Source organism: Clinocottus analis, unplaced genomic scaffold (genome assembly GCF_023055335.1).
Source record: "Clinocottus analis isolate CAN_PGR_092001 unplaced genomic scaffold, fCliAna1.0.p SCAF_4, whole genome shotgun sequence".
Lineage (NCBI taxonomy): Eukaryota > Metazoa > Chordata > Actinopteri > Perciformes > Cottidae > Clinocottus > Clinocottus analis.
The window spans coordinates 7,959,318-7,987,036 of NW_027176153.1; the positions used below are offsets into that span (position 1 = coordinate 7,959,318).

General features: G+C 45.5%; 1 protein-coding gene across 2 annotated transcripts in view; it reads right to left on the reverse strand.

The window, feature by feature from the left end:
• Positions 1-1,196: 1,196 nt before the first annotated feature.
• The window catches only part of lamb2l (laminin, beta 2-like), a 45,388-nt gene continuing 18,865 nt past the window's right edge, over positions 1,197-27,719 (reverse strand). For both annotated transcript variants that reach the window (XM_068597422.1, XM_068597423.1), the window contains exons 3-35: positions 24,368-24,540; positions 18,960-19,092; positions 18,526-18,599; positions 18,187-18,375; positions 17,763-17,826; positions 17,029-17,231; positions 16,781-16,901; positions 16,213-16,401; positions 15,554-15,733; positions 15,210-15,322; positions 14,510-14,589; positions 14,255-14,411; positions 12,413-12,553; positions 12,156-12,317; positions 11,915-12,036; positions 10,206-10,326; positions 9,100-9,292; positions 8,838-8,981; positions 7,886-8,117; positions 7,627-7,790; positions 7,301-7,525; positions 6,620-6,834; positions 6,403-6,499; positions 5,608-5,980; positions 5,310-5,494; positions 4,750-4,997; positions 4,317-4,532; positions 4,068-4,212; positions 3,712-3,919; positions 3,363-3,504; positions 3,065-3,241; positions 2,749-2,914; positions 1,197-2,023 (exon numbers count right to left, since the gene is read on the reverse strand). In XM_068597422.1, the coding sequence (XP_068453523.1) occupies positions 1,887-2,023; positions 2,749-2,914; positions 3,065-3,241; positions 3,363-3,504; positions 3,712-3,919; positions 4,068-4,212; positions 4,317-4,532; positions 4,750-4,997; positions 5,310-5,494; positions 5,608-5,980; positions 6,403-6,499; positions 6,620-6,834; positions 7,301-7,525; positions 7,627-7,790; positions 7,886-8,117; positions 8,838-8,981; positions 9,100-9,292; positions 10,206-10,326; positions 11,915-12,036; positions 12,156-12,317; positions 12,413-12,553; positions 14,255-14,411; positions 14,510-14,589; positions 15,210-15,322; positions 15,554-15,733; positions 16,213-16,401; positions 16,781-16,901; positions 17,029-17,231; positions 17,763-17,826; positions 18,187-18,375; positions 18,526-18,599; positions 18,960-19,092; positions 24,368-24,540 (5,489 nt within the window). In that variant the 3' untranslated portion in view covers positions 1,197-1,886. The remainder of the gene's footprint in view (positions 2,024-2,748; positions 2,915-3,064; positions 3,242-3,362; positions 3,505-3,711; positions 3,920-4,067; positions 4,213-4,316; positions 4,533-4,749; positions 4,998-5,309; positions 5,495-5,607; positions 5,981-6,402; positions 6,500-6,619; positions 6,835-7,300; positions 7,526-7,626; positions 7,791-7,885; positions 8,118-8,837; positions 8,982-9,099; positions 9,293-10,205; positions 10,327-11,914; positions 12,037-12,155; positions 12,318-12,412; positions 12,554-14,254; positions 14,412-14,509; positions 14,590-15,209; positions 15,323-15,553; positions 15,734-16,212; positions 16,402-16,780; positions 16,902-17,028; positions 17,232-17,762; positions 17,827-18,186; positions 18,376-18,525; positions 18,600-18,959; positions 19,093-24,367; positions 24,541-27,719) is intronic.

Here is a 27,719-nt window from a genome sequence, read left to right on the forward strand (position 1 = left end):
TGTTTGTTTTTTTCTTTCATTTTCCAGTGTGTTTTTTATTTTTTATTTTTACCAACCACACTACATGTATAATGGATGAGAGGGATGTGGTCAATATCTAAAACTATTATTTTACTTTGAATTAGTCTTGACCCGTCGAGCAGTAAATTTAGTCATTAAGTCACTGTGTTTTCATAAATAAATACAAACATCTTAAAATAGCCAATACATCTCTTGGCAGTTTAAAATAAGGAAGCTGTGTATTCCATGATAATATTCACGTTTTGTATAAATAATTAAAAACAACAGACTGCTCTCCATGCTTTCCGACGAGCCCCCAGTGTCTGTGACTGGAAAGGAATGCGCGCTCCCTGCTGGACGGATTAGATTCCCTTTGATTGCAACCAACGAGCAGCCCGTGGTCGCGCGCAAAGCACGTATCCCCTGGCCGCCCGTCATCAACCTCATCCAACAGGTTGGTTGGGACGAAGTGTCCGTTAGGACTTTCAGCCATGGCGTGCGGAACAGAAGCCAACTTCACTTTATTTTTGGTTTTAACTAAACAAATTTGCAAATCTTCTTTAAAAAGAAATGTACAAGTGAATTACATGATCACATTGGTCATTTCTTTGGGCCAATCAGCCTGATGTCAGATGTGTGCAGGTGCCGTGAAAACAAAGCCAGCTGTAAATCTCTTGTCATATTACACATTCCCCGTGCGGCTCGAGGACAGTCTCTCTTTGTTGGAGCCCAGGAACCAGCGCCAGAAGCTAAAGGAGAACAGCAGGGGGACCCAGCGGGAGGAGACACACAGAGAGGGTCTGTCCATGCCCACACAGGTGTTTTCACTCCATCTGATTGATTAGCTTCGTTGCGGCCTTTTAATTGGCTGTCACGGCAGGAAACACACAGCTGCAACTGATAACGTTAATGAGAGGCTCTGTTGTTGCGTGTCCTCGCGAGCTGACGTAGTGGGTGACCTCGCAACCGGCTCACCTAAATGGAGCGCACACGTCATTAGCGGCATTGATTACACCTGTGATGGGCGAAATGTCAGCTGAGAAAGGAGTCGACAAGTGGGAACAGCGAGGCTGAAGAGGGGGGGGGAAGAAGAGTACACGGCACCCCCTTGTGACCATGAGCTTAAACAACACACTGGAACAATGTGAACTTGGAAAAATTGCGCAGAAGTTATTGCACAAACACGACACGTGATGTGGGGAATTCACATAAACGGTATAATTTATTTGTCTCCATCGTTGCACCTTGGAATGAATGTTGCTTATAAGAATACTCGTGTATGCATTCGTATTTATTCAGTCAAAGTTGTTTTTTCATAATAAAAAATAATATTAATAAACACGCATTTCATTAAAAAATTTAAACTTTCCCAAATGTCTCTTGATAGGAATGTTATATTGTAAATATCCTACTAATGTGGTCAAATTACAAAGAAAACACAACTACTAAAAGCATGTTTGGTCAAAATTAACACGTTTCTGATAACATATTCAGATATATTTCTTCTGTTTATTATTCATGAAAATCAATCATCGTGGACTATGCAATGACACAAATGTTCTCATCCACTTGTTGTAATAGCTTAAGGACACAGGACAGTGTCGATATGGAGGATTCAAAAAGTGGTACAGTACACGGACAGAGGAAGGCATTTCTGTGACATAACACTTGACGGGTAATGTGTAAAACTTGATATACCAGTGAAAGAATGGGAGTACCAGAGCGGTGCTTTATAGTCATGGGCGATGTCTTATTTCTGTCCCCATTTATTCTCATGGGCGATGTAGCTTTTCTGCCCCGGGTTCCCATCATCAGTGCCGCTCTTCAGTGCAGCTCTTCTCCGGACTACAGCAGCAAATGGCAAAAACCGGGAGCGGTTTCCATTCTTACACACAGTTGCTGTACTTCTGCACTTGATCCCGGATCTCATCCCGCACCACGGTGGCATTCTCCTTCAGCTCGTCCAGCTCCATGCGCTGCTTCTGCATCCTCTGCTCGTTGCTCTTGAACTTTTTCTCCAATTCTGCAAACACGGAGAACAAGAGAACAAGACAGTGGTCAGTAAGTATCAGCAGGAATCGTGAAGCACCGGGAGCTCTATACATGGGACGAGACAAACTAGTTTGTAAAATAGAATTTCTGCCTGAAAATACGTGTAACTTTGAGGTGCAGGTCAGTACTTAATCAATCAGGTTAGTACAATGATTACAATGTCATCAACGTTTCTCTGTGTTTCCTAGAATACTTCTACCTCCTCTAATAGGGCTGTCTTTGGAAATGTTGGTGCTCTGCTTTTCATTAGAAAATGTTTCAACAATTATGAATAATAATTTAAAAAAAGAATATATGTGAAAAGCACAATATGCAATTGTATGCTGCTATGAAAAAAAACAACATTGTATCGGAAAATGGTTTCTTGCATTGAAAACTAATTATATATATATATATATATATATATATATATTTAATTGTTATGCGTTAAGTTTACTGCTATTAAATTACAGTACAATAAAGATTAGACTCCAAGTTTGAAAACTGTTGAAACGTTTGCAAATACACATTATCTCATTCATAAAGTTCTTTAAAACAGATATGACTATATTTTGACAGTAAATCATTGACAAAAGGAGGAGATGCTGACTGTGTCATGACAACACTTCATAAGTCAGGGGTTTCCTCACAGTCGATTCATGCTAAACTGAGGTACTAAGCCTCATGAAGAGACACCGGGTGGCTGCGTGTACTCACTCTTGAGTTGATCTATTCCTTTGTTGGCTTTTCCGAAGAGGTCTTCAGCCTCCTTCTTGATGTCTTTGGCTTTCTGGTTGATGCTGTTCAGATCTCCAGCCTCCCCACCAAGAGAGTCCACCTTCTCCTGGAGCTCACGGTACCGTTCCTCCGTGTTGTTGAGGCTCTGCGATACACGAGACAGTTAGTTGCCATTAAGAAACAAGTGGTGACGTCCACCACACATTTGCCTCCTTTTCATGTGTTTGGGTTCAAAAGCGTTTTGTTTTTTTTTCTTCCCTGGAACAAAAGCTCAACTTCCTGTCCACATGCTCACCTGCTCCAGTGAGGATGCTAATTGCGTGGCGTTGTTAGCCAGCGCTTCGGCGTTCTTTGCCATCTGTCTGTTCTGCTCCGTCTTGTTCCTCAGAGCTTCCACCTCCATAGAGAGGTTGTTTAAACGCATCATGACATCCTTCTGCTTATCCTCCAGCTGCGTCAGCCTCACATCCACCTAGATATGAACGGAAAAGATATAGGAGAAAGAAGACAAACCAGCAGTTAAAATGAAGTGTCTGAAACCCAAACGTCGACGTAGGGAGAGTGTGAACAGGCTATCGAACACACGGCCGTACCTCGACCGTAGCATTCCTGGTGCTCTTCAGGTTGTTGTGGGCTTCCTCCAGGGCTTCTTGTGCTTTCCTGATGGCCTGCTCAGACACATCCAGCGCCTGCTTGGTGTCATTGGCTGCGTCTTTCACTCCTTCTGCTCGGCTCCTGCAGAGTCACACCAGGAATTAGACAGACGCAACAGGTTGTTGCAATCGATGTCGGGCGTATGATTACACCCAATTAAAAAAGTACCTTTGTAGCATTTCTACACCGACACAAAAGTCACAAATACTTTAACAATAGTGTCAGCAGACAAATCAAGCATCAGGATGGTTTGTGGGAAATGGTGCCTTCATAAAAGGCTTCACTCACTTGGCTTCTTTAGCTTGGTCGAGCAGCTCCTTGGCTTTGCTGATGTGCTGCGCGGTTTGGTTGACAATCCCCTCGACGTTGGTGAGGTTGGAAAGGCTGTCCTTTATCCGCATGACCATTTTGTCCAGAGTGGTCTTGTTGACCGGCAGGGTGATGGCCAACACCTGCAGAGCCACCTTTTCGATGCTCTCTGGATCTGCTCCCTCCTCTGGACGGATGAAAGAGAGGAAGGAGAGAGAAAAAAAAAACCTGACACATTACACACCAGAAGATCCTTTCTGCCACAGCAAAAAAAGTCCAGCTGCAGTTGAACCAAACATTCACTGAATTAAAGCATATTTACAACGTCGACATACCCGTGAGGAAGTCTCTGATCTTCTTGATGAAATCTTTGAGCTTCTTGTTGTTGTTTTCAAAGTGGTCCTTCTTCTTCTGCGCTTTGTCCAGCGTGTTCATCGCCTGGTTCTTCACATCCTGTGTCAGAGAGGCTATGTCCTGGAGCTGGACACGGGAAACGGAGATGTCAGCAGAGAAGCTTTATACTTATATTGTGTATATATATATATATACATTATCATAATAACTTCTATTCGTGTAAATTTGACCTTTCTCGCCACGCCCTGCAGCTCCTCGTTGGCAGCGTTCAGGCTGTCGGTGGCGTTCCGGGCGAGATTCAGTGCTCCGACGGAGGTGCTCACTGTCCCGTTGCATCCCTCTCCTCCGCACACGTGATCGCCTTGATCGTCACGGCAACCTGCGCCGCCGCACTGGCTGTCTGGACAGCTGCCGTTGACACTGGCATTGGTATGACCTCCGCATACCTGGAGGGAGCCACGGTGCATCAGCATTCATGTGAAACGGTTGGGCTTTTTTTTTTCAAGAAGATCAATATAAAAAAAAACTAAAAATAATGAAGGTTGTGTAAAGATCACACATGTCTGCCTCTGCTACAGCACTGATGAAAGAGGAAACATGTTTGTTTATTTTCTTTTACACTAAGTGAGTGCTGTACTGTATTTTATCCCTGTGTCGCCCTACCTTATGGCTGAGGTGATGGACCTTCTTATCCAGGTCGTGCACGTTCTCCTGCAGCTTGTTTAACGACTTGTTCTGAGCAGCCAGACTACGGAGGAAGTTGTCTTTACTGGCGTCCAGCAGGTCCTCAGTGACGGCGCGGGTTTCTTTGGACTGTTCCACGGGACTGAGAGGACCTGACACCGAAGCGTTGCACTTCTCCTCCGCCTTCACCGACTCATGGTAGTACTTCTTCACTTTCTCAAACTGATCTGTCAGGAAGCAGGTGGAGTTTTGTGTATAAAATCAGAGTCTCCTTTACATCATGTTGATTGAGGTTCTCTAAATATTAAGGTATCTGTATAACTTTTGATCTTCTTTGGATCTAAATAGTTTTCTCTCCTGTGTTTATGACTTAATATTTTAATATATACAAATATAATATTTCCTTTTAGTTTTCTCACAGGATAATATTTCCATTTAGTTTTCTCACTGGCCTCTCCAGGCTTCCGTAGATTTGTTTCACAATGTTTACTGCCATATAATGTTTTTTAAAGCTTCCCTTTCTCAATGGAGTTTGCTACCTGTAAACCCTGAGGTGAGGTAGTCATCCAGCAGGCTTTGTTTGTAGGCCACAGTTGCGTTGATGTCTCTCAGACCTCTCTCCAGGTCACTCAGTGTGCGTCTCAGTGCTTGTTCTTCTTCTGCGGTTGTATTGAGCTCTCGGGCGACGCCCATAAGACGCCCGTCAGTCAGGGCGATCTCAGCCCTGTAACACACACAGAGCGGGATATTCCATTTAATATCTAGACAGTTGGCGGCAGGTGACAGGTCATCCTGACCGACCTCAACCAACATCCAACCACGATGTGACATCATCACCTGAGGTCATCAATGCTCTGTCCGATCAGATGGTGGATTCTGTCGCTGTCCTCCGCGCTGACCAGATCCTGCACCTCCTTTAGCTTCCTCTCCAGCTCTCTGATGTGCGTGTCCCCAACCACCGGCGTGTCCCCGTTCTCCAGGATCTTCTCTGCGGTGTACTGGATGTGTTCCAGGTCCCGCTTAATCTGGCACACCGCATCGTCCCACAGCTGGAAGCACGGGTGACACTGGACACACGCGGGGAAGTCGCCGGTGAAGCCGCGAGCACATTCTTCGCAGCGTTTGCCCGCGGCGCCCTCCCTGCACTCGCACGCCCCCGTTAACCGGTCGCACTGGGCCATCTCCGAGCCCAGCGGATGGCAGTTACACTCTGAGAGGGAGGAGCGGAGGGAGGAAAGTCAGGAGGGAAAGCGCAGAGAGAGAAAAAAATGTAGGTTTTATTATATTATTCATTGAAAGAAGTCAGGCATCTGTGTAAGCACAGACTGAAGACTGAAGTTGCTGCTCATGCTCATGACTGAAGTTGCTGCTCATGCTAACATGCTGCTGATGCTGCTTATCTGGCTTCAGTCTTTCTGTCTTTCGCGGCAGTTAAACTAGCCATGTGGGGGTCAAGAAGTACAACGGGAAGCAAATACTGTAGAAAGGACAATGAACGGTGTACATTTTTAAGCTTTTTGTACAGTAAAGAGAAAACTCACTCATGGCTGTCATAAAAAGGAAACCCATAAATTCAGGTAAAGTGAGTCCACGTCCTGTTCTCAAGTGGTGTCTATTTACTAGTTGAGTTACCTTGACACTGCACCCGCGGGTCTCCCCAGTGAAACTGCTCACACTCGGTGCACTCTTTACCTCCGAAGCCCGGATGACAGTGGCACTGCCCTGTGAACTGTGGAACACACATTGGCAACGATTTGAAAGACAAGATCAGAACATCTGGCAAGTAAGAATATTAAACACTCTTGCGTTGTCCTTTTCCAGGCTTTCGGAGGAGTTGGCGTTCCCTCACCATGTTGCAGTGACTCCCCAGGGCGTGTTGCGGGTCGCACCTGCAGGGCTCACAGCCTCGGTCCTGACCGTAGTTCCAGTGGTTAGGAGCACACTGGTCACAGTTTTGGCCCGCCACGTTTTCCCTGCAAGCACAGGCCCCGGTCTGCCGGTCACAGTGACAACGTCCGTCACTGCAAGCGGACTGGACGGTGCCGGCAGTCACACAGGTACAGCCTGAGAGGAGAGACATGCATTCAAGGCCCAGGCAGAGAGGACGCAGCTGGTTCCAGATGAGATGTACTAGTGACCAGTACACAGTAAGGTTCTCCTCTGTGTGTGTATTCAGTTTGGTACACATGTCCCATTGCACTGGAACATGTGGCCGCAGAACCTTTTGAATAAGTTGTTTATAGATGCAAAACATGAAATATATTTTTTCTCTTTCAACAAGTTGGGAGCAAAGAAATAAAGCAATGTACGGGTGTGGAGTAACAAAAAGTATTACAGCCACCCATGATAAGATCTATCAACTTAAATGTATGTTATATTTAGAATATTTTCATTGCTTTACCTTGCCGTCAGACGGCCATCCAACTAGCATCTGAAGCTGATGTCTATGCTCTCTTCCAAGCCACATAGTATGTATATACTATAATACGCACACACACACACACACGCAAGTACTGGTAACATCACTCACGTCTGCAGTCGTGGGCCAAAGCGTTGCCAAAGTAACCGTGTTGACAGTGGTCACAGGACGGACCGTCAGTGTAGTGCTGGCACTTGAGGCATTGGCCGGTCCTGGGGTCACATGACTCAGCGTCCTGGGTGTCGATGTTGCCGTTGCACCTGCACGGGAGGCATTGCCCCCCGGGTTGCTCTGGATTGCCGTAGTGACCGGGGGCACACCGGTCACAGCGGGGCCCTGGGGGACAAAAGGGAGAATATGACACGACAGCACGCGACTGCTGACGTAAGACCAGCTTCAGCCACAGTTTCCATGATTCCTGCAGAGTGATGGCTTACCAGTGTAGCCTTGTTTGCAGTTGCAGATGATCTGGTTGGAGGTGTGGTCTTCTTGACAGGACTCCCCGTTAAAGTGGTCTGAGCCGGGGTTACCGGGGCAGGGGCAGGGTCGACAGTGCTCCCCCGAGCCCAGCACCGGGTTTCCGAAGAACCCGTCCACACAACTGTCACAGATATTAGAGGCGCTTGCCGTCAGTCTGACAATCAGCGAGGAAAGTAAAGCGAGGAAAGTAAAGCGTGACCCCGAGGTGACCCTTACCGCTCACAGAGGTGCCCTGCTGTGTAGTCCCTGCAGTCTCTGCACTCCCCGGTGTGGGAGTCACAGATGTCCGCGTGGCCGTTGCACTGGCAGGGGCCGCAGCTGGGGAAGCCCCACTGGCCCGGTTGGCAGTCTGAGCACTGACGCCCAGTGGCTCCCGGCCTGCACTGGCACTGGCCTGACGCCGGGTCACACTGGTGGCTCGATGAGCCCTCTGAGTGGCAGTCACAGGCTGGACGGGGAGGAAGAGCGAGGAAGGAGTTATTCTACTGCTAGGAACAGAAGCACACAGTAGTGTGTCTCTCTCATTAGAAACCAACACCACAGCTCAATGGTTCATCAAATATCAAATCTTTTAACTAAAAAAAACAAGTTTTCCTTGGAGATGGAGCCAATTTGCGTTTTGGGCTTTAAGTTGCACAAGGCACTTTCACTCCTCTTTGGGTGAAATGGGAGCGTATTATAAAAAATATACTGTAAGTCTTACACGCTCCATGAAATAAACATATTAAGTTCCACATATGTCATTAAAGGAACAACAAAGCAACCCCAAAATGAGAACTTCAATTACTCACCTGATGTAACCTTGAAGAAAACTCTTTACATGTTTCTATCGCATGCCTCCATAGTAAATGAAGAATCCAAAAACGTGTTAACAACAGCACAACTATATGAAAACATCCCAGTTCAAATTGTCTCATAACTCGTGCTGCATAATCCAAGTCTTGTTTATCCAGTTGTACACTCGCTTCTTTCCAAGCATGTGCATCTGAGCTAAAACCGTACTATTTCCTAAATTTCATAGTTTTTGGATTGTTCGTTCATCATAGAGGAATGTGTAAAAAAAAAAAACACAGGGAGAGTAATTCATATCCATCTAATCTGTAGTAGAAAGATATGCAGAACACACGGGACACACAACGTCATCATGTGATCATGTGAGCAGACTCACCAGTGCAGCCGCTCACTCCGAAGCCGTAGGTTCCCGGTGCACACTGGTCACAGCGCCGACCCATCACGTTGGGTTTACAGCGACACTGACCTCCCACCTTATCGCACTCACCGCTGAGGGAGCCCTGAGGGTCACACTGACAGGCTGCGTGCGACAAATGAAACATCCGCCAACCATTGTTATCCAAGATGCCACCGAGGATTCAAAATGTCAGTGGGTTTGAAGGCGTGGCGTCCTATTGCGTGTTTCTGTATCTACTCACGCAGAGCGCCGTCGTGAATGATGGAGGAAATACTACAGATGAGTTTGGAGCACATCTCGGCCAGGACGGGCATCGGCGTGATCATGAAGGAATCCAGACACATGTATCGAATCATCTCGTCCCGCCGCTGCTCTGCCTCCGGCTCGGTACCTTGTAAACCGGGAAGCTCGGTGTATTTGGGGATCAAAACCAGCTTTAGAAGGGAGAAAAAAACAAAAGTTATAGGATATAACTTTTCTAGAAATGTGCTTTATATTGACAGATTAATGCTAAATGCCCCAAGCCTGACATAAATTGCACATTGGTGTTTCCTCACCACTAGGGGGAAACCTAATTCAGGAACATGGGCACTGGGAACCAGGAAGTATCCAGATTCTTTACTGAAGTCAGACTACTAAAGCAACACTGGTACAAGGAAAACTCAGGCATGGAGAATGTTACTTCAGTTAAAGTTTTCTCAGGAATATGTACTTTAAAAACTAGAAGTAAGAGAGGAATGACTCCTGTGTTATACTATTATACAGCATATTATATCAAATTGGTATAATTAGTCATGCATTCACGTAAAAGCAAGATTTAACAGCTGTAGTTTGAAGGTTGAGGTGGAGCTCACTGTATCAGACAAAAGATTGTGTTCATGATCAATTAATCAATTAGTTTTTTTGGTGAAAATAGTGATAAATGTCCTCAGGGCCCAAAGTGACATCATTTACAACATCCAACCAGTAGTACAAAGTTGTACAAAATGTTAAAAAAAATATGAAAATTATTAAAACAATAAGAAGAAAATATTTAAAAAAAAACATGAAATGTTTTTACATGAAAAATGAATAAAACATTTATCGAGTTAGTTGCCGAATAATTGTCTTTCAATAATTGATGATCCAACTTTGAGCTGCACTGAATCCTAACTTGTAAAGTACCTGGTAACTAAACCTGTTGCATAACTGTAGTAAAGTATATTCCTCTCTGAAATGTAGTGGAGAAGAAGTATACAGGAAAGCTTTAAGGGAAGTACGAGGGCCTCCCACATCCCAGCACTACTACAGCCTTTCAAACAGATGTGGAGCATGAGAATGGGTCTGGCAGGCTGACAGTTAGCTCACCGAGTCGATGAGGATGAAGGCGGTGAGGTGTCTGTGTGACACGCCGTGGCGCTGGAACCGGATTGCGACCACGTAGCGGTTGCTGGGCTCAAAACAGAACGGCCGGGGCATCTGGATGTATCTGCACAAATACAACGACACGTACGCGAACACTTCAACGCATGCATCGATATTCATACGCGTCAACGTCAAAGATGGTGTTCTAGGTAAGTATCACTAACGCAAAAGGAAAAAGAAATGGAATGAAAGTTCAGCAAACAACACAAAAGCAACAGTTAACTGATGCTAAGCTGAAATATGCAATATATTTACTTTTTGTAATCTTTTTCTAATTTTAAGTTAAACATTGGGTTTTTAAGTTGACAGAACTAGTTCATTTTAACTCGGTATTTCATATTTGTAGGCTATTTCCTACTTCCACATCTGCCTCCTAAAGCTTCCACTGTCCACCAGAGAAGACCAGACCCGCCCTCCACCTGCATGTAGCTTCGGCCCCTCTGTCTGGGTTCGGGAATCGCTTTGCTAATTGGTTTTGGCTGATGGACCACAGAGGAGAACGGAAGACCAGCCACGGTCCGCTGAGAGCCGGATCCGGGACGCGTCTGACCTCTTAGTTCCAGATCAGTTCAGACTCTGAAAGGCTCTTCAGCTGATTGAAACTCAACAGTCATGCCACTCCCCCCTTTTTATCCTTTATTCCTTTCTTTTTGCTTTCTAAATTTCATGAAGATCTAGAATAGTGAACACCTGATCTAAACTGCAGTAATCCGTCTGATGTGTTGACTTTGCAATACGTTTTTCACATCAGAAGAATAGTGTGACATGAATAAGGCGTGGAAAAGCCTGTTATCATTATGAACGAGCCTTTGGATATCAGAGCAACATAAGGACAGTCAAAAGTAAGTGTGACTCAGATTGAAGCTATAACGTATAATGTATACAGTATAATATAATAAGAAAATATGATGATCTATGAACCAAACAAAAAAAATTGTATTAGCCGAATGGTGATTAAAAGGATCACAAAAGTGATTCAAATTCATCCGTAAAAGGGAATTTCAAATTGCAGGTTATAGAGGACAGTGAAATCACACATATCATATTTCTGTATAACTCCGAAGGCCTGCAATATTCCAGGAATATTCAAGGTCAAAAATGTTCATGGAATTAACAGGAATCTATGGGGAATCTTAACGTCAACATGTTTGTCTTACGCTCAAGGAGGATTTGATTCTCTCAAGATAAAGGAACCGGTTCAATGCACCAGGACCAGGTATTTGAGGATGGATTTACGACCTCTCTGCGCGTACCGTTCTGTGCTCGTCTCCGACAGGTCTCCTCATTGTTCCGCTCTGAACTTACAGTAAACAAAGCTGCTGCCTTCTTTCCATATCACTGTCGCGGATTCTTACACAGGCTTCCTGGTATGTTTCCCTTCCTATCAGTGCATCAAAAGTAACAAATACCACAGGGCATCGTGAAATATGAATACAAACACAGAGGCCTGACTCGTACAAGCCGGGGCAGGTTCAAGAGACAACAAGGTAATGATGCAATTCTTCCTGAGCAATGAAACAACACAAGCCCTGTCAACACCTGGGTTACTTCCACAAACCCTATACCCTACACTCTCATATACATACACACACACACACACACACACACACACACACACACACACACACTTGCTTATAACCAAGTTTTTATACCTGTTCCGGTGCGGCAGAGTCACTGTGTAGAGCTGTTCAGTTGGTAGGAGGTTTCCACACCGGAGGCTAGACGGCAGCTGTACAGATGTAATACTCACTATAGCCTCCCAGTCCTCTGTGGACTACACACACACACACACACACACACACACACACACACACACACACACCATCAGTAATGAGACAGAAGAGAGTGACATGAGTCTTGCAGGTCGCGGGCGATGTCCAGGCGAACACACACCTCGGGCTCGTAGCGGATCATGATGTCGTACTCCATGGCGTAGGGGATGTTGTCGATGGTCAGCACCAGGCCGGCGCCGTCTTTGACGCGGGCGAAGCCGGGTCCGGTCCACGTCACCATGTGGCTGAGGGTGCGCTCCCTGTGAACGGTCCTCACATCCGGCTACGGGAGGCAGATAAATAATCACCTCTTGATTATTTTGTATCTCGTCGAACCGTGAATGACATTAGGGATTCAATCGAAAAGAAACATCCTACTGTCTGTTGAAGCTGGCGGATGCGTCTCAGTGCTGCCCGGTGTTGCTGCGAGTTGGAGGTGCGCCCGTGACGCCGGTGTCTCCTCAGCTGGTTGCTGAGGTGCTGAACACAGTCAGTCTCTGCCTGAGGGCGAACTTTGCCCTGAGAGGAGAGGAGAGGAGAGAAGATGGTCAGAAGAGGAGACAATAGGAGAGAAGAAGATGTTAGAAGAGAGGCGAGGAGATGACAAGAGAAGAGACCACAGGAGAGGCCGGGAGATGACCTGAAGGGAGATGAGAGGACAGGAGAGCATCAAGGAGAGGAAACAAGAGGGAGTCGATAGGGGAGGAGACGACAGGAGACGATATAAGTGTAGGAGAGAGGAAACAAAATGTGAGGAGACAACAGGAGAGCCAAGGAGAGGAAATGAGCAGTGAGGAGTCGATAGGGGACGAGACGAGAGGAGACGAGAGAAGAGCAGGGGAGAGGAAACGAGATGTGAGGAGACGACAGGAGAGCCAAGGAGAGGAAACGAGACGTGAGGAGACGATAGGAGAGGAGACGAAACTAAAGGATAGGTGGGGGGAGAATAGATAATAGGAGAGGTAAGATAAGAGAGGTGAGGAGAGGATAGAAGAGGAAACGAGAGGAGAGGAGACAACACTTTTAACAGCAGCACTTGTGACTGCACACGAGGGTTCATCCTCAGCTCTCTCGTTCTGAAAAGTGAAAACAATACAGAGCACAACGAGCCGTGCCGAGCTGAACCTCCCGGAGCGTGACAGAGAGCAACAAAGAATGTGAGGCCGACAGTGTGTTTTTCTGCGTGTGTGTTGTACTAGTTAGCAAGTGTGTGTGCCGTGCGGCAGTAACTCGTTTTGGCAGTTTGGTATCTGTGCCGCCGTCTGCTGTTGTTATGGGTCACTTCAGCCGTGAGGTTTGAATTCTCTACAGAAATGCAGGTTTCTAACTCCATCATAATCTGTACTGGACACTCAGTTTCCGTCCAGCGTCAGTTAAACATGTCAAGCATCCCCTAAAAACAACAGCCTCTTACAGCAAAGACGCTATCTCCTCTCGCTCGGTGTCTTGCACTGTTGCCTTTTTTTTCCCTCACATTCCTGCAGGCGTGACGATGTAAGGGTAAGTGGATTGCCTGAGCTTGCCCGGAGGGCTGAATGGGGAAGTGGAGGGGGCACAGTGGGTATCCTGAAGAGAGGAGAGGACGGAGTTAGGTGGAGGGCGCCGAAGGAAACTGACAGGGAAGGTAAAGAATGCAAGAAAGCGGGGTGGACGGAGAGGACAGAGAAATAGTGATGGGTAGACTGATGAGATGAGCCAGTGAAAGTCGGAACAGACTCTTTGCTGCCACGAGCTGGATGGGAGGGGGTTAAATAAATATCCCTTTACAGCTTTCACCGGTTGAGTAACACACACGTTGCCTCACTTATACAAACCGTTATAAACTATTGTGCAAAGTGATTCCAAATAATCAAAAAGAAACATAAATTCATATCTCCTCTCAGTTTCCTCTCGCAAAAAGTCGCCGCTGCAGCTCAGAAACATATTTCATTGTCAAAGGAACTTGTTTACTATTAGCTTTATGTCAGCTAAGAGTTGCACCTTCTTTTTGTTTGTATGTTCATGCAAAACCCAATAAACATTTGGGAAAATACAAGTAGACACTTAATATTAGATTAGAAGATCTTCTTAACTCACTCTCAAAGAGAAATAACCTTTCCTTTATATGTGTTTTTGTGATGCATTCATGTCTGATCGTAATAAGCCTTCAAACTAATCTTGCCAGTTTATATTCCTCCTCCCGAGCTGTTCAGCTCCACTGAGTCACAGCTGTGCGCTCACCGGCAGAGCGGCGTCACCCGGGGAGTGTCCGGTGGCGTCCTCGGCCTCGTATTTGTAGTAGTCCAGCGGAGCGCAGAAATACCCGGGCTGAACCTCGGAACACTGTCGGCCAATCAGATGCCTCCTGCAGTCACACTGGCCGTTCTCCATCACGCACCTGCAGCAACGGACGGAGGCACACTTTAGACTAAGTGAAGCACAACATGTCTCTTACTCAAAAGCACACAGACGTATGCGATTGAATAAAATCTATACCTGTTGTTGAAGGCTCCGCCAAAGTCACAGTCACATTGTCTGCAGCCGGCCAGGTCGTTACTCAACCCCCAGTACTCAGGCTGCAGGGATGGAAATAAATGTTACACTCCAAACTGTGTCTGAAGCTCTGACGTCCTGTAATATGCTCCTGTATCAATGCCACCAACAGATTTATATGCAACGCTTGGCTGATGAAAAGAAAAACCTCCACTTTGACTTTGATTCTAAGGACAGCCGAGCAATAATTTACCTTCTTTAATGTCGAGTCGCATTGGCGATGAAGTCAAAAATTGAGATATTGTGATACACAATTATGTCGTCGAGCACGTGGTCACTCAAATTCCTCAGGAAATCAGATCCATCTCAGTTAAATCAAACTACTGCCTTAACCCGATTACTCTCATCTGTGTGCACGCAAGTAATCATAGTCAGAGTAAAGCCAGAAATATATATATGTATTTTGCACCATAACAGCACTTGTTCTAACTGACTAATTTTGAACTAAAGTTCTTAATTAACTGAGAAAATACGTTGCATTTTTCAAGTATATATTTCACACAGCTTTACTAAAGCATGCTATGCTACACTTTGACATCCCAACAGCCTTAACAATTGTGAATGCTAATTAACCGCTTGTGTGATCTTTTGATCTGAAACCCCATCTTCGCAACACATTTCTATCAGAGGAGCAGTTACTAACCAGACACTGGTTGCAGTAGCGACCGGTCACGTATCTTTTGCAGGAGCAGTCCCCGCTGATCTGGTCGCAAGGAGCCCCCATCATGATGATGCCGCGAGGGTCACAGTTGCAAGCTGATGAGAGAGACACAGACACACAGACACAGACACACACACACACACGCACACACACACAGGGACGTAGAATAAGAAGTGGCTGATGTGCTATTTACAGATATTGATGCAGATTATGTGGTTTTGCATTCCAAAAACACCGTAAATCCATCTTCATCCCTGTTCAAACACAAAGTGTTTCCAGCGGCAGACACATACACACACACACCACACACACACACAGATACGTACGCTGACAGCCCAGCGGGTCGTTCTGGCTCAGTCCGTAATAGCCCTCCTTGCAGTCGTCGCAGCGCTTGTCTTTGACGTGAGCTTTGCAGCGACACTGGCCGGCGATCATCCCCATGTCCAGGTCAGTGTGAGTGTCACACACTCCCCCTTCCAGCGATCCGACTGGGTCACAGTCACAGGCTGGAGGGCACGGGTCGGAGTGAGAGGGGAAATGAATAGAGGAGAGGGAAAAAAAACAATTTGACATACATGTCAACGGAAAACTTTCAATAGACGGAGAAGAAGAGAGCAGCGAGGAAATCACTTTGAGAAGGTTTTAGCTACAAGACACGCATAAGATCTGTAAACTGACTATCGTTTCCGATGAGACGTTCGAGTGAAAGACGCTTGCAGTCTCGATGGGGGTTAGGAGTTAGGAAACAATACTGCAGTGGTCATCGGCGACACCCCTGGTGGAGATCTGCACTTCACTGAGTGCACCTTCTGGTTCCAGGTGTTCATATTTTAAAGTGTTAAACAGGTGAATAACCTCAACTCACTGGCTGGCAGATTCTTTTTACCAAAACGCTTCAGGGAACATTGTCCTACTCAACACTGGGTTTGTTGCGCAGCACATAACGGCTGCAGAAGGTTCTGTTCTGAACAGCAAAAAGACTCACCGACACAGACTCTCGGGTCCCGGATGTCCCTGAAGGGGTCTTGGTAGTAGAAGGGCTGGCACGTCTCACAGTTGCGCCCCATGGTGTTGTGCTGGCAGTCGTCACACACTCCACCGCTGATGTTGCCCGTGGCCAAATACACCGCCATGTCAAAGTGGCAATGGCCGGAGTGGCCGTTGCAGTTGCACTCTGGAGACACACGTGGGAAATTGAACGAACAAAGACCAATTAGACTCACGCGGAACATCACTGTGACTTGTAGAGGCTACGACAACTTGCTCACCAGCAGTTGTCCCTCATCACATCAGCTTTTCTCAATCCTCAACATTTTAAATATCAGGCTTGATTGAATGTTGTGAGAGAAAACTTTACAAAAAAAAACACATAATGATAATGGTACTTAATTGAAAAATGATGTATCCAGTATTAGTATCAGACCAATGCATCTCTAATTAGCAGTATATCATTATTAATGGAATGGACTGAATTTTAAAAAAAAGTAATTACAGCATACACTTTCAAGAGCTAAGAGCTATTTGTGTGTGTGTGTGTGTGTGTGTGTGTGTACCTCTGCAGGTGTGTGGGTTCTCCACCTCCGCCGGCCTCCATGGCAGGTCATGGTGGAAATGTCGGCAGCGCTCGCAGTTTAGACCCTCCGTGTTGTGTTTGCACACACAGCGACCGTGGATCTGAGTAGCAGAAAGGTTCATGAGGACTTTGTCCATAACAACTGCACGATGATGCGTGTACTGAGTTTCTATTTGTCTTTTAATGCAACGTCTTTCCGCTAAGTCCCGCAGGAGCCCGCCAGCTCACCATGCCGTTCTCCCGGGCGTCCACCCCCGGCACCGGGGCGCACTCGGAGGCGTGTCCGTAACAGAAGCAGCTCCCTCTCACCACCAGCTCGTAGAGGGCGTAGTAGTATTTCTGCAGGACGTCAAAGCGCCGGTCCAGCAGGTCGTCTCCCAGAGTGTTAAGCTTGGTGAAGTTGATGCGCAGGTTGGTGATGCGCAGCAGCTCTGTAGACGGAGGACAACGGTCCAACTATAGGTGATTTGTGAAGTTGACTTAGTTCATGACAAAAGTGGAATTTCTTTAGTCAGCCAAACACTTTTTAATGACTGTAAGTCAGTACTTCATTCTTGGAAGCAATGCATTTTGTGTCTGCAATGACTGATCTCCGTGACTTGCCATTCGGCTGGGTGCGGGAGAAGATCCTGTTCCTTACGCGCTGTTTCAGAAAAGAGTTTGTATGTCTTTGGGTGAGGTTCCCGTTTAATTATATTTGACTGCTGGAACAAGTTATTATGTTGGTGTTCTGGTGTGTCTCCGAAGTGTCTAGGTAGCGGTAAAAAATGTGTGATCTCTCCGTTACCCATGCGTCATTACCCCCATGTCAGTTGCACCTGTGCCCCATATATAAACTACCACAATAAAATACAAAGACATAACTAATGGCTCCTACAATGTCACCTCATCATAAAACTTTATTGTGTGCTACTAATAACAGTGTTTGTGATCCACATACAGAGTTTAAAGTCTGCACTGACCTTGAATGTCCAAGCTGTAGGGGTCTTTCACATGAATGGCAGGATCCAAAACCTTATAAATGACCTTGAACACAGAAGAGAATTTCCCCATTGGATTCAGAGTGAAATGAACATGTTTGCAAAGGCAGATTTGAGCTGGAAAGAAATGATGCAAATCAGCTTTGATTAATACATTTATGCTATTATAAGCAAATCAGTCACATTCCTATAGTCACTTTGATTTCATTACATTAGATATTTTGGACACGTATTTACACCTCTGTAGTTATAGTCCAGAATATTTTCATGAAAGGGAAGATTAGCCATCCTTTATGTGGCTGTCCATCACCAGCCTCATGTTTTGACTGTGAACAAAGACACCCAGTCCTCCCAGTCTGACGTGTCTCTACCACGACTGCCACCAAGCACCTCCTCTACTTCCTACCTCTCCATTAGTGGAGGGTTCGATGTCGGAGTATCGATCCTCGCAGATGACGTCGTTGATGTGGTGCAGGCCGTTGGCGGAGACGCCAGGAAAGGTCTTGGTGCAGTTTGAGGCAAAGTAGCGGTAGGGGCGCCACGTGCGGCCAAAATCTGACGAGCGCTCAATGATCATGGCGGCAGGTCGGAACGTCTGAGGGGGAAAGTGGGAGAAATCAGTCCTGATTTACTTAATCTGCAATCCAGGCTTGGAGTTTCTGGACTTTATGAGGCAAATATTTGTCAGATGTCAGAAGCACTCTGACACACAGGCTCTCATGAACCTGCAAATAAGTGTGCGTACCTTGAACTTCATGATGAGATGTGTGAAGTGGAACTCAGCCTCCAGGTTCAGTCGGATGCCGACGTTCTCCTGTCCTGTAGAGGAAACAGCCGTCGCTCAGTGTCTTAACAACACAAAACATTCATTTTTCTCCGTCCCTCAAGAAATATCAAAGTCTTCCAGTGACATCCACATCAGGTCATAGGTTTACGCCGTGTCTCATGGCACCGCGTCTCAACGGCATTCCCAGGTGTTTTGATATTGACTTCATTATTTCGATAAACCCCCATGAAGTGTAGAAGTTCTTCACCATCAGGATGCACAAACAACAACACAACGAGAAGAAGAAACATATTCCTCGTAGATGAGACATATGAGGGAGTGAGCACAATAAACAGACTGAGCATTTCATTGTGCATTTTATAGAGTTTCTAAACACACACACACACACACACCGTTGACAGACTGCCACCAGGTGTCTCCGTTTCTGTCCATGAGGTAGATCACGTTTTCGATGCGGTGGCTGTTCCGGTGGCGGTACGGGTCGTAGTGATGCTGGGAGTTGCACTCGAAGCACTTGTCTGACTCCTGTCGGGGCAGAAAACGCACATTTGCTTTTGGCATGAGATGTTTCCTTGTGTGTTGTGTCCATGGTGATGGTGAAGCGTTTGGCTTTTAAATTACTACTTATGAGCAGACATGCTGTGTATTATTATTTGTGTTGTATTTGAGCTCTTTCAGTAGTTCTGGAACAATAAAAACACTGCGTGTACATGTTGCGTCTCGTACATGTATCGTAAACTGGAGGCCCTCGGGCCCTCGGGCCCCGTGCAGCCTGCCAAAGCTTCTCACCCCGCCAGCAGAATATTAATGACTTTAGGAAATCCTGGCCCTGGGACAAATGTACAGTGTCAATCAAGCCGCCGTGATAGAGCCGTTTCCCAAGATTGAGGATCTCATCCGTCAGGTGCAAATAATGCAGGTAATGTGTGCCTGTGTGTGAACTGGACTAAAAGCCAGAGGGGACTAGATCGTGTCTCCACCGGGTCGAGAGATTATAACAGAAGAATGGCTGGAGGGAGAGGAAGCGAGGAGTGAAATAAGGGCAGGGAGAAAGGAGAGGCAGGTGAGAGGAAGACAGAGAGCGCGGGAGATGGAGGTAAGTGTGAGGATCAGGTCTCCGTCTTTGTGAGGCTGCACGGAGACACAGCAGTGCTTTTAGCAAAAAGTTAAAGTGACAGTTATAACAAGCTGTTGTTATGCAGGATGAATGTTTACCATCCTCAAGTGTGTTCGCATCCTAACATGGCTGATGGGAATATCTTTAGCTTATTAGTTTGGCATGTATTGACCCTAAACCAGTTGTTAGTAATGGAAAAACAAACCTGATGATGGCGCAAGATAGAAGGTCGGAGTGGTCATCAACGTTTCTACATTTCATCCTGAGAGGAACATGAACGTCTGTACCAAATGTCATTGAAATCCACAGGCTTCGTTCTTTGTCTGTGCAACATTTTGGGCCGATCCATCCAGTGGATGTCGAGATATTTTACCAGACAGGTAAAAACTTTGACCTGACCTGCTTGCACTACAGAAACAGCCAGGAGACCAAATGTCCCTCGGATGTATCCTCTGGGGAGCACGACTGTCTGCACACACTTTCATGCCAATCAAGCCGATCTTTGCTAAGATGTGCAGGCCTAGGTGGTGAACTAAGTGCTATGCTCCTAGCGTGGCTAACAATCTTGAGCGGGATCTCAGTCTATGACATTAAATGGAATAAATTATGCGGGTTACATAAATATGCAACAATGTATCAATATTAAGCTAACAGCAGATAGACACCTCAGTGCACGCCGGTGGGTAACCAGAGCGTCTACAGACAAACATTAATGCAACTCAGGATCCTGTTTAAAAGCAGACAGATGACAAAGAAAAACGATGTTAATGCTCAGAACAAATTAGAAAGCTACTCAGCTGGAGAACTTTGGGAGGGCCAGACTCAGAAACGAGCGCCTGTGCCATCGGGATCACGACGCGTAAATCTGATTCTGCTCGAACGAGTCTGGGCTTGCAGACCGAGCAGCGCTTCGAATTTAGTTTCTTGACGTTTTGTGTTTTGGTCTGTGAGCAAATACCTCCATAAATATGAGAGGGATGCAAAAAGGGCAGAGTAAGAAGACCCAGGCATGAGTGGACGGAGAAGATGAAGGGACGAGTGGAGGGAATACACAGTGAGCTGATGACATTGGGACAGAGTTACATTGTTGTAAACCCCGTCCTGATAGAGGGATCCTCCTCTGTTGCTCTCCCTGAAGGAGTTTTTCCCTGAATCGATGTGAGGTCCCATGACAGAGGATGTTGTATGTGTACAGATTGTAAAGCCCTCTGAGGATCATTTGTAATTTGTGCTCTACAAAATAAACTGAACTAAATTGGCATTGAAAAAGGCAGAGGAAAGGGAGGAAGAGCTCGAAAGGCAGAGGGCATGGGAACGATACAAGCATTTGAGGGAGCGAAGCCTGGAGCAAGAGCTTGACTCTCGAGGGCTGTACTAGAAAAAGTTGGAAAGGGTGGTTGGAGAAAGGAATGGGGCAGGTAAGAGAAGGGGGTGTGCGGCCAAGAGGGGTCTCAAACGCCACAGAGGACAAAGAAGGGGGCCGGCCGAGGGCGAGGGAGATGCTGAGAGAGGGCGAGAAGGGGGTGCATGGGAGAGGACGCCATGAGGAGGGGAGGGGCCAGGGAGGGGGTAAAGAGTGCTCAACAGGCAGATGAGGGGAAGCTGGCACAGAGGAACAGTGGATTCCAGGGCCGCAGCTCTTAATTAGGTTGTTGTCAAGGGTGATTAAGCTGCTAACAACAACACGGCTGTTAAAGAGACTCGGCCGAGAACTGAAAAGAAATGCCTAAAGTGTGCTGGAAGTGGAGTGTGTGTGTGTGTGTGTGTGTGTGTGTGTGTGTGTGTGCGTGTGTGTGTGAGAGCGCCCGTGGGTGCACATACGCCCACTTGTACGTGAGTATGTGAATGTGTGTGGGGTTTTTTTTTTCCATGCATGCTTGCCTTCTTCACCTACCCTCCCTAATCCCGGCATGAATCTGGCTGAAACCCTCATCCCAGAGTCCGGCTGCTGAGAGGACATTCCTTTCTGCACAGTAGCACGTCCGTCCCAACGCACTGTGCCATCATTGGAGAGCCTTTTTGCGTAACAGCAGTGTGACAGTACTCGCTGCAGCGAAGTGGAGTTCACAGGAGTTACGACCCAACAGCGAGATTTCTATTTCTGGCGTCCTGTATTTTCTCCTCCTGCACATCATGGAGCTCTTCCAGCATGAACGTTGATCAATATTCATCGCGTTTCTTACAGTCAACATCTAAACGTGGCCAAAACATGGAGGCCACCTACATATCTTCATAAATTGCATGATCACTTTCTGTATTTTCACATATTCTCATCATATTTACAGTCCCAGTTGTAGTAAAGAGTATTCAGTTGCATCATTATGTGGTGGAGTATGGTATTAATGTCTTGTATACGATGAAAGGACACAAACTTTTGTTTTCCTTTATTGCGTCTCCATTTAGTCTGGGATGGTAATAGCTTTGCTAACAAAGGACTCATATTCCTTAGCTTCCAAATTAGACTTCTATTAATATGCAATTACGTCAGTACACACGGGTAAAATACGTTTGATTCTTCTCTCTCAAGGAAACCGTAGTTTCAGTTTCAGTTGGTGTTTGGTATAAGCCCGGGTGGCTTTGAGACCCTCCCGCCCTCCTCTGAGCTCTTATTTATCTCGCATTAGTCAAGCCTGGTCAGCTCAGCTATACGGCTTTCTGCTGCAACAATGCACTGATGTAAGTCTGATGTTGATTGTAAAACACTTCTTTGTCGCACGCCGATGGCGGTTCACCCCACTTCCCTCGATCCGTTTGCTTTTCACGCCTCTGAAAGGGAGTCCTCCCGGCCCGTGATGAATGATCTCACTTCCCATTTGCCCGCCATTCTTGTAATTCTTTTCTCAACCTCCATGTCTCTGACATCCCTGGAATCCTCCTGTTTTTATGTGATCACTTTCCAATATTCTGCTTTCCCATCTTCCTCTTGCCAGTTTCAGTTCCACTTGAGCAGCTGGGTCTGAGGGCCGAACCCTGTTCAAAGATCTTAGCAGCAGCTCCCTAAACCAATGGGCATGAAAACTATGCAGTCTGAAAAACAGCCTCTGGAAGGTCACACAAATGGTTGTTGAACTTCTGGACATAAATGTTTGATGTGTGTCTCTAAAGTAGCTCCTAACAGACCTGCAGTGCTCTTCACCTGGATTTATGTAACGACAGCTCGTCACAATATGCTGCCCCGTGCTTTCGTCGAGGGCCCCTCACCAATCAGACAGTGTCAATCATGTTCACCTGGAAGTTGACACTGTCGGATGTTCCTGCCCTGAGGCGAGGGAGGTTGCAGGCACAAACACGCAGATGCACAGAAATGCACGGAGAGAGGAAGGTGAGCGTCAACGTAATGGTTGAACATGTCAGGAGTTGTGTCACATAGGGGCAGGAACAAATACTGGTGAGGTGAAGGAGACAACTCCGCGCTCTCATTTTTTTTGGTTTTCCTTTGACGAAAGTTGTGTAGAAGCTGTTTGTACCACCTCGTTCAAGGTTCCAAGCAAACATTTCATATCACTGATGGTTTGGAGAGAATCTTCACTAGCGCGACGCAGGACATCGTGCATAAAATATTCAGCTTGAACAGCCGAGCTGCCATCAACCGTGAGCGCAGGGTTGTTGTTTTTTATCACTAGACCCCGATTTCAAGTGGCAGCTATTAATTAAGTGTCGACGAGAAATCAACGCTTCACTCAGCGTTGGCCAATGACAGGATCCGAGCGTTTCGCGTGGAAGAGGATGTCACGTCAGTTTCCCACAGCATGGTTACGGTGATCAGCTGAGCATCCTGCCGTCACTGAGATGGTGCAGCGGGAAGAAGAAAGGACCTGGCACCAAAAGGGAGTTGAGTTAAGAAGAACCGCGCGGTGGAAATGAGGTGAAGCCCGGGTGACAGAGCTGTGTAACTGTTAATGGTTTAGAGGGGAAATGAATTGTGAAAGTGGAGCAGAAAAAGTCAAACGTTCATTCAGCATGAATTCTACTGGAAAATTGAAGCTTATTACAAACATCTGAAAAAGCTCTCGTGCATTTTGGATGTACTTTTAACACAGTCCATAACTTCAGATCAAGTCAAAATAACACCTGTGGAACATCGGCTAGTTTTGTCCTGCAAATCTAATGAAAAGTTATTGGTGATGAATTCTAAATAACAAACTTTAAACAAGCCGACTTATTTTTTATCCTAAAGTTTGAAAGTCTATCTCCTTTATGTCGAGACATTGACAGAGAAAAAGAGGAAGTGAGAGAGCGGGAGGGTGAGTGAGTGTGTGTGTGTGTGTGTGTGTGTGTGTGTGACTAAGGTGTGTCTAACATGTGTCTACACCTGGGCCTGATATTGAAAGGCTGGGAAGCGGTGTGTGGGGTGTGTGTGGGGGGGTGCGAGCTTCCTCATGGAAACCGTGCTCCAAACAAACAGACAGGTGAACAAATGAAGATGGAAGAGTGGAGGCTGAAGGCTGAGGATGGATGAGTGCATGAGAGAGAGAACAAACACACCATCCCTTGCATTAACTACAGGGCGTGATGCGTTGTAAAGACTGTGGACAAAAAACTATATGTCATTTTTTGCACACAAAAACAAAGGAATGTGTATGATTAACCTGTCATTAGCAGGAGGGTGCTCACGGAAAAAAAAAAAAAAAAATCACAATCATTTGTGTTCCACCTCGACTGCGTGTTTATGTGTGTCCTGACCTGCAGGTGGCTGACGATGCAGTATTGCTCCGGCCCGTTCAGGCCGCAAGTAGAGGTGGCGCTTAGGTTGACGGCTCGTCCAATCAGGAGGTTCCCCGTCGCGGGGTAACAACTTCCCTCCGTGCAGCCGTGGGGTCCTGACGGGAGCTCCTGCCCCAACGCTGCCCCGAGAGCTGGAAGGGAAATGGTGAAATGGTAAATGGACTTGTGAGTTTGTATCACGCCTTTTCCAGACCCTCGCCCTTTGAAGAGAGAGTCCACTCATCTCCGTTGCGGCGGGTCGGAGCGTTGGTGTTGCACCTTGAACAGGTACGGCGTTTAACGAAAGACATTTGACATCTTCACCACCCCTGAATAAAATGAGCATATGCATTAAAGCATGTTATAGGGTTGTCCCAAACAAAATTAGTAGAATTATCGTAAATTCCTTACTCTCAAGGCCATTATATCAAACGGTGTGTAAGTAGAGGGATAAAGGCTTATTAAACAGGATTTTTCTCTGGGTTAGGGGGCTTTAAATATTAAATATAATTTCAAATATAAACAAAAATGTAATATTTGTGGTGTGCAGTTGTAGAGGTGTGGATGTAGGTGATGGAATGAGCACTTACGCTTCAGAGCATGAGCCATTAGAATAAAGTATAATATAAATAAATAATAAGGAGGGATATTTTTGTGATACATTGCTATTGGTATGAGTTTAAAGTGCGTATTGGAGACATGTCTTCTATTACTGTATTATGCAGGGAATCGTGTTGGTTTATACTAGTGAAGTACTTTAGGGATGGAGCTTCAGTGATGCTGCAGGTCAGGCTGAGTTGATTTTGGTGAGATTGAAAACATAAAGTATGTTTCAGATATGACAGCAATAAGGAATCATGCTGAATGTGTATTATACCGCCATATGATAGAAGGAATCATCCTAAATATTGATATAAATTATATAAGTTGTCATGCTGAATATGAACTGTGTGTGCCATCATAAGGAACCACGCTGCAGTGATGCAACATGACAAGAGTTCTGCAGTAAAACACTTAACAGCTGAAGTTAAACTATTAAAGATCACAACGTTCCTTGAGCTAAGTTGGGGATAAAGACCACACCTCACTTTCCTGTCCCAGCAAATAAAGGTGTGTCTGAGCCTCTCTCTCTCTCTCTCCCTCTCCCTCTCCCTCTCTCCCTCTCTCTCTCTCTCTCTCTCCCTCTCTCTCTCTCTCTCTCTCTCTCTCTCTCTCTCTCTCTCACTCTCTCTCTCTCAACCCGCTGGGTTTTGGACGCCTTTCCCTTTGACTTCCCTTTTACTTGTGAACCCACTCATTCATCAATCTAAAAAACCTGCCCATATTTCTGTGTTTTCCTCCATGAGGTTCAAAAAAATATATATTTGAACAACTTGAGCATTGACCTGACTTTAACATGGCTATAACGAATACATAATATTTGACTTCTGACATTTGCCTTTGTATGACTTGTGTATGTAATGCGTTCATACTTGTATTCTGTGTATCCATAAGATGTGTGTGTGTGTGTGTGTGTGTGTGTGTGTGTGTGTGTGTGTGTGTGTGTGTGTGTGAGTCATAGGCATCAATAGTTGCTGGCCCAACTGTAGGGCATACGTTTTGTATCAATCTCTTCTCTTTACTGATATTATTTTATATTTTCGTACATTGGTCCCTGATGTAAATAAACAGATTAACTAAACAAAAAAAAAAAACGACTGGCCTTTGTTTGTGAAAGTGCAACTGCAGTGTTTGAATATGATTACCTCGCATATTTCGGTTCACTCTTACTAATCCTCAAATATTAGCAAAGTGCACTTAATTTAAATTCAAACACATCAGTGATGTCACTTCATAGATATGTTGGTGTTCTATATGAATGTTGCATGTGAATAAATTTATTAATTTTCTTATTTCTGCTTTCACGATTTCTAATCATTCAAATTGCCCGTCGTGTATTTCCTGGAACTATCTGCGGTCTGTGAGTCACGTGACGATCAACCATTTTGAACTTCCGCTGACGGGACTCTCTCTTCAAAGGGCTCTGTATATAAAGGTACTGTCAACACTAAACAGCTGTGAAAGACATCAAGCTACAGGTAACCACAGCATGACCACTAAATGCCGCCTGCACTTCATTTAACTGTGTTTGCCACGACAAAACAGGAGCTGATGGAAATGACGATAACTCATCCAGTCATGTACTTTATACTGTGGGTTTTTTTGCGGATACACAACCTTAAAGAAAAAGAAAATGTAGCAGAGAAATACCAAAGATATGTTTGAGGTCAGATGCAGCGTGACGCGTTTTGTCCACCTTCACCCTCGGCATGCTTTAAGTTGGGAGGCTTTGCTCCGGCTGTCTGGAGATGAAGATAAGATGAAGACCTTGTAGATGTTCCCAACACCAACAGGAAATAGTCTGGACCGAAGGTTACACAACATTGTTGTGACTCCTCCATGAAGGCGGGATTATACATGACTCTGTTCTTACACGGTACTGTGTACCTGTACTTTAATAGTCTCTCTCTCTTTCTCTCTCTCTCTCTCTCTCTCTCTCTCTCTCTCTCTCTCTCTCTCTCTCTCTCTCTCTGCATCCACCGTGGAAAACAATGACAGTGGAAGCAACGATTTTATATATATAAATTTATATATATAAATAAAGATATATATATATATACAAATAAAGATATATATATATATATATATATATATATATATATATATATATATATATATATATATATATATATATATATACTTACATATAAATATATTTTTATAGAAAAAGAGAGAGAGAACAATATAAAGTTGCTAATCTGTGTGTTCTAAAACAAAACACACACACATTTCATGTATGAAATATAAATGTATGGTCTGTGTGGTGAAGCCTTGATTTTACTCAGCGTAGCAGAAACCAGAGGAAGTCAAAAGTAAGCATGAACTCCAATCAACACGGCAGCATGTCAGGCCACACAGGAGCACGGCGGATTACAAATAGTAAGGTGATTATTGTGATTTCACTTCTTCAGAAAACGCCCGACATCCCGGAAAGTAATTGCTTTAATGGACTAAGAAGAAGCACATAAACTGTAGCTGCATGAAAAATGTTCTGGTCCTGTTCCCTCCAACTCTCTCCCGCACCCGTGTCAACACTCTCTCTGCATCGCTGGGTCTGAACAACAGGCGTCATCGGGGATATATGCGAGAGACAGAGACTACAAGAGTGGCGAGGGAGGGTAGAGGAGGGAGGGCATTGGGGGGGATGGGGAGCGTTGTGCAGAGAGACAAGAGATAAAATGATGTTAAAACACTTTGTGGACGAACACATTTCAGAACTAGTTCGGGCAGT